The sequence below is a fragment of the Solanum dulcamara genome, chromosome 12, assembly GCF_947179165.1.
Source record: "Solanum dulcamara chromosome 12, daSolDulc1.2, whole genome shotgun sequence".
In the NCBI taxonomy this organism is placed as follows: Eukaryota; Viridiplantae; Streptophyta; class Magnoliopsida; order Solanales; family Solanaceae; genus Solanum; species Solanum dulcamara.
Window position 1 is genome coordinate 16,217,299 of NC_077248.1, and position 12,433 is coordinate 16,229,731.

General features: G+C 35.7%; 1 protein-coding gene across 1 annotated transcript; it reads left to right on the forward strand.

The window, feature by feature from the left end:
- The first annotated feature begins 11,433 nt into the window (after nt 1-11,433).
- On the forward strand, nt 11,434-12,225 carry LOC129876841 (protein SMALL AUXIN UP-REGULATED RNA 51-like). Its single transcript, XM_055952324.1, has one exon. The coding sequence runs from the start codon at nt 11,578-11,580 to the stop codon at nt 11,902-11,904; it is 327 nt and encodes a 108-aa protein (XP_055808299.1). The 5' UTR covers nt 11,434-11,577; the 3' UTR covers nt 11,905-12,225.
- The last annotated feature ends 208 nt before the right edge of the window (nt 12,226-12,433 follow it).

A 12,433-nucleotide genomic window follows, 5' to 3' on the forward strand; every position in this document is an offset into this window, starting at 1 on the left:
AGGTCATCTCACCAACTTCAAACCAACCAACCAGGGATCTGCATCGCCTCCCGTACAAAGCCTCAAACGGCGCCATCTCAATACTCGAATGATAACTATTATTGTAAGCAAATTCAATGAGCGGAGGGTAATCACCCCAATTCCCTTTGAACTCCAACACACAAGCACTTAACATATCCTCTAGGGTTTGAATTGTCCTTTAGGCTTGCCCATCGGTTTGAGGATGGAATGTGGTGCTTAAATTTATTTTAGTACTGAGCCCTTTTGAAATGATCTCCAAAAGTAAGAAGTGAATTGAGTTCTACGATTCGAAATAATTGAAAATGGCACACCATACAACCTCACCAACTCCCAAATATACAAGTTTGCATAATCTTTGGCCCTATGGGAAGTCTTAATCGGTAGGAAGTGAGTCAACTTAGTCATTCTATCAACAATTATCCAAATCTAATTTGTGACGCTTCCGAGTGTGAGGCAAACCCACTGCAAAATCCATATTCACCTCTTTCCACTTCCAAGTAGGGATTTCAATATCTTGGGTTAGGCCGCCCGTCCTTTGATGTCCGGCCTTCACTTATTGGAAATTCGAACACAAACTTCGCTATGTCTTTCTTCATGCCACCCCACCAATACAACTCTTTCAAGTCTCGATAAATTTTCGTCGAACTGAGGTGAATGGAGTACGCAAAATTATGTGCCTCCATCAAGATCAAACTCCTTAGGCCATCCACATCCAGAACACAGAACCGACCTTGATAATATAACACCTCATCTCCACCTTGTGAAAAGACCTCTACTTTCTTTTCCTTCACCAACTTCTTTAACTCTACAAGTGTCGGGTCAAGGTCTTGCTTCAACTTGACATCCACCACCATGGAGGATTCGAACCCATTTTGGAAAACCATACCCTTATCATTGGTACCGTACAACTTCACCCGTAGTCTCTCCAACCGGTGAACATCTTTCACCAATTCTCTCTTTCCTTCATCAACATGGGCCACAGTCCTCATAGACACTCTACTAAGTGCATCGGCAACTACATTGGCTTTACCCTGATGATAATGCACACTTATGTCATAGTACTTGAGGAGTTATAGCCACCTCTTTTGTCTTAGATTGAGGTCCTTTTAGGTGAACACATATTGAAGGCTTTTATGATCGGTATACATATCTACACGTACCCCATAGAGGTAGTGTCGCCAAACTTTCAAAGAAAAAATAACGGTCGCCAACTCAAGATCATGGGTAGGGTAGTTACGCTTGTGCACTTTCAATTGCCTAAAAGCATAGGCTATGATCTTACCATTTTACATTAAGACACAACCCAATCTAATCTTCGAAGCATCACAATAAACCATAAACCCTTCTAATCCTTTCGTATGAGTCAAAATAAGAGCAGAGGTAAGTCAATCTTTAAAAGTTTGGAAACTCCTTTCACACTCATCCGTCCATATGAACCTTGCCTTCTTTTAAGTCAATTCGTCATAGGAGATGAGATGGAAGAAAACCGTTCGACGAATCTTCTATAATAACAGGATAGACCCAAGAAGCTCCTAATGTCCAAAGAAGACAATGGTCTAGGACAATTCTTGACCGACTCCATTTTCTTAGGATCAAACTTAACTCCCTCGCTGGACATTATGTGACCAATAAATGCCACCTCCTTCAACCAAAACTCACATTTACTAAATTTTGCAAATAATTGCCTATCCCTCAATGTTTGGAGCACAACCCTCAAATGATCTTTATGTTCCTCCTCACTCCGAGAGTAGATCAAAACATCATCAATGAAGACCACAACAAAAGTATTAAGGTGGGGTTTGAACACCCTATTAATTAGGTCCATGAACACCGTCGGCGCATTCATCAATCCAAAACTCATTACCACAAACTTGAAGTGACCATACCTTGTTTGGAATATCGTTTTGGGAATGTCACACTCCCTCACCCTTAGTTGGTGATAGCCGGACCGAAGGTCGATCTTGGAGAAGTGACTTTCCCCTTACAGTTGATTAAACAAGTCGTCTATCCTAGAAAGTGGATACTTGTTGTTAATAGTTACCTTATTCAATTGCCGGTAGTCTATGCACATTCGAAGCGATTCATTCTTCTTTCTTACAAATAACACAGGGGCACCCCATGACAAAATATTTGGCCTTATGATTCCATTTTCTAGAAAGTCCTTTAATTATTCCTTCAACTCTTTCAATTCTGTCAAGACCATTCGGTAATGAAGAATAGAGATAGGTTGGGTATTAGGGAGGATATCGATACCAAAATCAACTTCTCTTTTGGGAGGGACACCGGGAAGGTCCTCAAGAAAGACATCAGAAAACTCATTCATTACGGGAACCGACTCAAGAGGAGGACTTTTAGAGTTGACATCCCTAACTCTCACTATGTGGTAAATACAACCCTTAGCAATCAATTTTCGATCCTTAAGACAAGAAATAAATCTACCCTTCACTACTAAATCACGACCCTCCCATTCAAGAACGGACTTATTTGGGAATTGATACTTGACTCGATGCGTCCTATAATCTATGGAAGCATAAGATGCATGTAACTAATCCATCCCAAGGATGACATCAAAATCTACCATGTCAAGTTGTATAAGATCACAAGGAATGACTTTATGTAAGATGGACATAGGACAACCCTTATAAACCTTTCTAGCCACAACCGACTCACCCACAGGGGTAGACACCAAATAAGGCTCTACTAACACTTCGGCTAATACATCAAACCTATTAGCTAAGAATGGAGTAAAAAATGACAAGTTTACACCCGGGTCCAATAATGCATATACATCAAAAGTAAAGATCCTTAACATACCAGTAAAAATATTTGGTGCTTCCTTAACCTCTTGCCTTCAGTGCAAGGCATAGAAACGGTTGGTGCATTGGCCACCTCCTTGAGATTATTGGCCATGAGCAATTTGGAACTAAGGCTTATTACCACCACCACCACCTCTACAATCCTTAGCATGGTGACCCAATTTGCCGCATTTAAAGCACGCATTTGAGTCGGCCAAGCACTCCCTCTTGTGGGTCCTCCCACACTTCTTACATGAGGGAAAATCTTGGGCGCCAACATTATCTCTTGGGACCATTTAATTAGGACCCTTATTCTTGTTGAACTTGGGAGGAGAAGTATTAGTAGAACCTTTACCCATAAACCGTTGCCTACCTTGACCTTTTCTATTGCTACCATAACCAGACCTTTAAGGGTTGGACCCTCCATCATCTACTCTAGCTTTCTTGAACCCTCTAGACCTGTCCCGCAACTTTTCATCTTCAATTTGTTTGGCATAAGTCATTAATCGGGACATGTCCATCTCCTTGACCAATATGGACATTTTGCACTCCTTCGACACCAAGCTTGAGATGCCAAAAATAAACTTACTCATCCTTACCCGGGGATCTGAGACCATAAAGGGAGCATACTTGGACAGTTTTGTGAACTTGAGGGCATACTCCCTCATACTCATACTTCTTTGACGGAGGTTGATGAACTCTTGCATTTTGGCCTTCCTTAACTCCAATGGAAAGAAGCGGTCTAGGAAAGCACCTTTAAAATCTTTCTATCCTATCGGCCCCATTCCTTCATCCCTCTCCATAACCCATTGCTCATACCATACTCGAGGTACACCTTTGAATTGATATGCCACTATCTCAGCCTTCTCATTTGGCGGCATACCCATGATGGCCACAATTCGGTATAACTCATCTATAAACTCCATAGGGTCCTCATCTAGCTTAAAACCATTGAATTTGGGTGGGTTCATCCTTTGGAAATCCCAAATACGAGAGGTTAAATTTTTCCCTTGAGGAGGAGGGACACCTTGATCCCCTTGATGGGCTACCGCGTGAACCAGTAATGCAATGATGTTGTGGAACTTGGCATGAGTTACCCCTTCCTCATAATGGGGGCATCGAGAATCGGAGGAGCTTGGTCCTCTTAATCAAACCTTGCTCTTAGAGGTGTTCTTCCACGAGTCATTATCTAAAGAACATAAAATGGGTCATTAGTTAGAGGAAGGTTTAGGAAACTCTAAGGCACGACACGAATTTGAAAGAAGTAAAAACTTTCCTAAACGTCCTAGTCTCCTATTCATAGTTGTGGCGCCTTCACAACCATGAACAATACCCTATTTGACGCGTATGTTGGACTCTGAGGACTATTATAAAACCTCGTGCTATAATACCAAGTTTGTCACAACTCAAGCCTAGGGCTTAGATGTGACATGGCGAATGAGACACCCATAGGTATCTCACCCAAGCCTCTAAGAATTCATTAAGCATTTCATTGGTAATGATATACAAATCAAGCGGAAACATAAGGGATATAGGGACTAAGGGGCTTCACATTAATAAGAGTCAAAGACAATATAACGCCATTTACCATGTCCAACAATACTTTCTATATTAAGACTTGGCGAGGGCTAAGACATGTCCCTAGCTCACCCTTAAGATTAAGTCAAAAATACCAAACTTAATTTAAATGTCTACACATAACACAATATAGATAAGATAGGAGAGTCGTTCCCGGAATATGGGAACTCACCAAAGTGGTAGCCTTCAACGATCAACTTAGACATGGGAAGGAGAGTGTTGAGCGACGCCAATCCCTATATGGTGATATTATGTAGGAAAAAGTATGCGTTATTACTTTGAATGTACTAAGTATGTGAGTATGCTATGAAATGAAGAACATAATAGAGATATATATAACCAATATGCATAAGTTAATACATGCATGAGAATTCATCATGTGAAACCTTAAAATATTTATTTTATGGGAAAGTGACCATAATCGTTATTTAAAACCATGCGAGCTATTACATGAAATCCGATGACTCCTGCATCGAGGCAGGTCAATAACTCCTGTGGAGACTACCTTACCGAGGTAGAACTCCGATCAACTTTAAACATTCTTTAACTTTAACTTTAACATTTGATGGCTACAAAGGCCTAGCCGACAAGGGCTCTTATGGTAGCACATAGTTAATGCAACATGAGATTTTACTTAAGAACCCCTTCGATCGAGTCCCCATCTACATGCTACATTAGGTGCTAGGTCAAATCCCACGGAATAATGTTTAAACATCAATAAAGCATAAGCATTATATAACTTTAACATTAAAACATCAAACAGTGGAATAGCTCATTAAAACCTTTGGTTTATAATATCATCATAGCTGCAATACCTTATTTACCATACTACTAATGAACCTTAATTTATAAGAAAATTAGGTTTACAATCAGTGATGGTATTCCGGGTACCATGCTAATCGGATCTGCCTTTTGGAAAAATGTTCAAAAGCATTGATGACATATAGGGATGTCACACATGTCATATCATAATCTTAAACCTTTCATTTGATTCGATGTGAGAATTGTCTATTCACATTGAAACTTTACTTTGGCTAAGAAGCCCTTTCATCAATCAATCATTTCATAAAGACTCCCCTTCATAAGCAATTAGTTTATAACATTCATTTGGGGTCAATATTCATTTCAACCTTGCTTTATCATAAGAAACTAGGTGGGTTCATTTCATAAAACCTTTCAATGCCTTTAAAGAATTCTTGCATGGATGAGAGTAATGGAAATGCATAAAATACACATTCTTAAAGCAACCTACCATATAAGTCTTAAAACTCATTTCAAGCCTTCATATAGGCATTTTAATAACATCATAACTTCATTAAATCAAGCCAATATACATCAATATATGTAAAGAAACTTCAAATATATCATAATCTATACATTTGAAGTCGTCATGTAAAAGCCCATGAGATTTCATCATTTAAAATTGAAAAACTAGTTTGAGAAAATATTTGGCCTCCATGGGTGGAAGGAACCATGGATGAAAACCCACATACCTTGAGGGAAAAAAATCCCCAAGAATACTTGAGGAAGAAGGGAGACTTGAATGCCTTAAATTTGGAAACCCTAGCCTTGCTTTGAGGTTCTTGAGAGAGTTTAGGAAGAGAGAATTTGAGGGTATTAAGTCTAAGTGTGAAAAATGAGGTCTTGGAAGGGTTTAGGGTCTTTATGTAAGAGAATTCAGTCTTCAAAATGACACAATTTTAATTTAAAATATAGAAAAAGACTAGAATGCCCCTTTAAAAATCTGGTCGAACGAGACTTTACGGGGAACCTTCACTGTCCGTGGTAATCACCACGGTCCGTGGTGGGGTTCTGTGATAAGAGACTTAGAGAAATTCAGAAAAAGAGACTTGCAGGATAGTCTCTGAAGTTTTTTCACGGATAACTTGACGGTCCGTGAAATTTATCATGGCCCGTGAAGTATGACCATGGTGCAGGTCCTGCAGGAGGCCTGTAGAGCTGGCCACCACGACCACTACACGGTCCGTGATCTCCACGGCCCGTGGTGGTCTTCCATGGACCCTGCCTTGAGAAAATTTCTAATGGCTTTGGGGAGGGCTCACCACAGAAGGCTTCTCGGCCCATGGTCCTCCATCGTGGTTCGTCCTCTGTAGACTGAGTCTCCAAATATCTACCACAGTGGCACAACACGATCCGTGGTGTTAACCACGGTCTATGAAGGCTTCCATGGTCAGCTTTTGGTGTCAGTTTTCTGCAACTTTCTGAGAATTCATCCTTGGTTCCTTGGTTTAGGATCTTTCACATTTTCGGGGTCTTACAATTGTACATCAATCTGCCTACATAGAAAAAATGTTGAAAAGATTTTATATAAATAGAGCATCCATTAAGCACCTTGAGGGTTGTTCGATCACTTGATGTGAATAAGAATCCATTCCGACCTCAAGAAAAGAATGAGGAAATTCTTGGTCCTGAAGTACCATATCTTACTTTAATTGGTGCACTAATGTATCTTGCTAGCATTACAAGGCCCGATATATCCTTTTCGGTTAATTTATTAACAAGATATAGTTCTGCTCCTACTAGGAGGCATTGTAGTGGGATCAAACACATATTGCGGTATCTGAAAGGGACTACCGATATGGGTTTATTTTATTCTAACAATTGCAATCCCAATCTTGTTGGTTATGCTGATGCAAGGTATTTATCTGACCCACACAAAGCTCGATCTCAAACAAGCTATGTGTTCATATGTGGGGGTGCTGCTATAACTTGGAGATCTACAAAGCAGTTTATCGTGGCCACTTCATCAATTTATGCTGAGATAATAGCTATTCATGAAGTAAACTGAGAATGTATGTGGTTAAGGTCCATGATACATATCATTTGAGAAAAATGTGGTTTGAAATGTAACAAAGAATCCACAATTATATATGAAGATACTGCAGCATGTATAGCACAACTAAATGGAGGATTCATAAAAGGAGATAGAACAAAACACATTTCGCCAAAACTTTTTTACACACATGAGCTCCATAAAAATGGTGATATCAACATGCAACAGATTCGTTCGAGTGAAAATGTGGCTGATTTATTCACCAAGTCTCTACCAACTGCAACCTTCAAGAAGATGGTACACAAAACTAAGGAATATAAAGTTTCCTCTCTCATTTTTCTCTCTACTAGTTCTCCTCTTTCTTGATTTTCTCTTGTGATACTAATTTAATTTTAGTATTTAGTATTTACTTTATAACAAGAAGAATTATTATTTCTTTTGGATAAGAAATTTGTATCCTTTTAGGATTATTCTTTTGAAAAACTTTTTTAGCCCAATTTCAAAAATCCATATCTTAGTCGTTTTAAATCCGATTTTCACATATAATATATTTTCGAAAATTCCAATATGAGTAGAACATGATTATGTAAGTTTTAGGCCAAAATTTTGAACAAATTATTTTTAAAATGCTGAAAACAGAAGCAGTTTTTCATTAAAAAAAATATCAAAAAACTGCTCATTTTTAATCCATTTTACCATTATAATATATTTTTGGAAAGCCCATAATGAGTAGATCACAATTTTATAAGTTTCAGGCCAATATTTTAACAAATGATGGCCAAAACACAAAGAAACAGAAATTATTTTTTATGAAACTTGTCAAAAAAAAATTAGCCAACTAAAAAGTTTCAACTTAAACTTATAAAACAACGATCTCAAAGCTTAGATTTACATGGAAGTAACGAAAACTCGGATCATTAAAACATGCTCTGACACCAATGAAGGAAAAAATGGAGCAAAACCAATGGTATATGTACCTTATTCTTGCAGCGGATTGTTGTTGTTACTACCAAGATAATCTGCCTCAAGTTTACTTTGAATTTCACTAGAAAATCAAGGTTAATGATCACAAACTAAATGTCATTTAGTGTGTTGATGGAATCTAGGAAGTTAAGATAAATTTCTTTTCTAATTTTTTGTCTTTCTGTTCTTCTGCTTTTTCACATAACCCTTTTTTTGTTTTGTTTTTCACAACTATCTCAAACAGATAATCCTTTTCTCCCTTTATATTAGGAGAGGTTGAGCTGTTATGTAACTCTTCCATCTCTTTTTTCAAAAAGGATTTGAATAATAATTGTTTTCTCTCCTAAAAGGATAAGGTTGGACAATTATAATTTAATTGTTCTCTCTTTATTTTTAAAACCAAATATATCATTTATTTATGGGTCGGATAAGATTGGATTGGGTCGGTTCACATGGGCGACCCACAATCCCAAAAATATCTTAACTTCAGAAAGTTAAAGTGGTTATAAGAAATTATAGTCTATAGTTTTAAACATTGTTTCTAACCTAGGTAGATCATTTTTTGTTCAAAAGAACATTGCTGAGCATAGGTTTAACTTTTTAAAATTAGTTGTAAAGATCATCCGTTTTAGATGAAAGAATAATTCTTTTTTTTTTGGCCCACAAATTTTCGAACAATTTTAGACAGTTGTAATTCGTAAATAATTGTGGTTTATGATTTTTTTAATAATAGTTTCTGTATAAGCAAATCTTGCTGGAGAATAGTTTAATGTCCGAATATACTCTAAAATTTAGTACCAATAGATACTTGTTCCGTATATTTGAAATCTCCTAACTAGGGGTAGTCACGGGTCGTTTTGGATCGGTAATTGGTCAAAATCAAAATCAAACCAATTTAATCGGTTTTAAAATAATTAAAATCAAATCGAACCAAGCCAATTAAAATATACATTCATCGGTTTGTTTGTTATTGATTTCGGTTTGGCTTGGTTTGATTATTCAGCTATTAACCATACACAAAAATAAAAGAGACGATTCATTCAAAAGAGAAAAAAATAATAATAAATCATTCAAAAAAGATAAATTGTCTTCGTGCCATTTTGGATCTTATAATTTTTATATCAGAACTTTAATTATGTTTAACTTCTTGCTTATATTATTATCTAATCCAATGTATTAAATAACATAAACTTACTGAATAATACATAAGCTAATAATATGGTTGTACAAATAAAAGGCGTATCATACCTTACTAATTTAAATTAGTGTGCTGTATTTTTTGCATAAAAAAGTGTTCATCAAAAATAATATAGTTTGTCTATATAATTATAAAAAAAATATGCATATAATTTTTTGGTTCGATTCGGTTATTTCTTCAATTTTTTTGAATATAACCAAAATCAAACTAAATATTATCAATTTTTAAAAATGTAAAACCAAATCAAACCAAATAAAAAATCAATTTATTTGATTGGTTTGGTTTGATTTTTCGATTTGGATCGGGTTTTACCCAAACCGTGAACACTCCTACTCCTAACTATTTTTTGTGTCACCGATCGTTGGAAATCCTCACAAAGCAGATGAACCCCCTTTGCCCACAACTTAGATATCCTTTAGAGATGCAGAGCGTTTCACTAACCCTATTCATCATTTTATTTGGAAAACCGCATACACCCTTAATGGTGTATTTATTCATAAGCGTTAGGATTAAGAAGGACAAACTAGCGGTCTAACAAGTTAATTAGCACTCTGTGGACTCGACCCAATAGTTATTTCGAACATCTCCCACTCATACATAGGGGAGTGCTCAACCTCCATTAAGCTAAGGAAAACATATTCTCCTTTAGATTCACTTGCATCATAAATTACCAACAAAGTCTTTTTGTGTTTGCCAACCAATTTAATTTTCGTTGGTAATTGATTAGTAACTTGATTTACCTACCAATTTGACCAAAAAATATTTTCCTTGGTAATTAGGCCTTTTTTCAAGTGATTTTTAATCAACATTTTTGAATTCAAAACTTATTATAAATGAATTATTTTTTTTTGATAAGAAGTACTTTGCTCTTAAATGAACCCTACGAAGCTAAGAATCTAATTATTCGAGTCAATAAATCATGTATACATAATAACCAAAAAAAAAAGAGAGAATAGAAATGAAAGATGAAGAACAAGAACCACAAAAGTAGATATGAAGCAAAAACGTGAACCTCTGTTCATTTAAAAGGTTGGATGTTGAAACTTGGGACCAAAATTCATTAGTGAAAGCCATGTTTTTGGCCATCATAAAATAGTGTTTGCCAAATACAACCAAACAGAAATCAAATACAATGTTCCAACACCTACTTGAAACTATAATCCAATGGACTACATTAATTTTAGAAAGAAAGAAAAAAAAAACTTAGAATGAGAATGGACCGCTTTGTCATAAGGAGGGGCAGCATACCCAATGCCCAATGGGTTTTGTCCTCCTTCAAGTACACATACACCAACATATCCTATGTCAACAACATAGGTGGTGCAGTGGCAAAACTCTTTTATCCTTTGCCAAAGGTTTTGGATTCGAGTTCTGATTATGAAAAAAAATTATGTTGGGAGTGTCACCCCCAAATAGATCCTACAGTGTGCGATTCGAATTTAATCGGGACTCCACGGGCTTCGAACACCAAATGAAAATCCAAAAAAAAAAACACAACCTATGTCTTCTGTCTTGTACATAGTAGTATTATTGTATGGTACTTATAACTCATCTTTGACCATAATTACAAATTTTAAAATATAACGAGTTTAAGTTTTATGCATCAAAAATGTATAGATTTCTTGAGTTGGACCTATAATATACCATGGGAGTACAATATTTGTTTCCTAATTTATGTGACGGTGTTCAAAATTCGAAAGCCAGATTATTTTGTTTTGATCATAAATTTAAAGGTAGAATTTTTAATTTTTTGAAATAAAATTTACATATTTAGAAACTATTTAAAGAGAATAATTTTATAAGCCACAACAATCAATAATTCAGAAATATTTAAAAAAAACATATAAAAAATTGCGTTTAAAGAAAATTTCATTTGACTCTCGAAGTTTGAAAAATGCCACATAAACTAACAACATGCTAAATTACATTATTAATAATATAAGAATTATCTAAATTATCAGTTTATGGGACTTCTATCCAATAATAGTAATGGAATTATATTCCACATGTTGTTATATAATTAGAGCTAATAAAACATCACGTGGTTGAGTTCTTCTCTTCATAAATACTTACACAATATCCCTCTATTATAACACAACTCACTTTTTAGCATCTCTTTTCTCTCAAAGGAAAGAAGTGTTATTGGTCTTCTCCTTACCAAACCTCTCAAACTTTCAATTTCATTTACATCCTTCAATTTTTCCAACAACACAAAAAAACTAAATATAATGGCAATCAGAAAATCAAACAAGTTGTCACAATCTGCAGTGTTGAAGCAAATCTTGAAAAGATGTTCAAGTTTAGGAAAGAGGAATAATAGCTACGAGGACGACGAAAATAGCCTTCCAGTTGACGTGCCCAAAGGTCATTTTGCAGTTTACGTGGGAGAAAATCGAACACGATACATCGTACCTATTTCTTTCTTGAGTTATCCACAATTTCAGTGTCTTCTCCATCGTGCTGAAGAAGAATTTGGATTTGAACATGACATGGGCATTACTATTCCTTGTGAAGAAGTCGTTTTCCAATCATTAACATCCTCCATGCTGCGATAATTAGTGTAGTATTAGTTGGTAATTAATTAATTAATTATGGTTTTTAGTGAAGAGAGATGGGCTTAAGATGAAGCAATTAATATGGTACTATTACTATATTTAATTTGCTTCTCTTTTTTCAACTATCTTTCTTCACTATATTGTTATTGGAGTGTTATTCTTTCTTTTTTTTTCTCTTGAGGTTTAGTTGACATTCTCTAACGTTGAACCCAAGAAGCACATAAATTGTTTGTTTTTTTATGGGTCAGATTTGTAAAAATGAAAAGCTTTGTAATTTTTCCTTGCAGAAGTGCAATCACCCTGTGAGAGAAGTTAATATAATGTTCCTCCTTTCTTTCATTTGTTAAGGTTAATTTATATTCTGAAAGACTCTTTTACATATTACGATTTATCATTCCGAGTTTTATACTTCACGAAATTTCATTTAAGTGCACCTGACTTGATAAAAACAAACTATTGTTCAGATGTTCCACATCAATACATTTAGTTGTATATGTATTATGTGAGTCAAAAGTTTGTTATTTTCTCA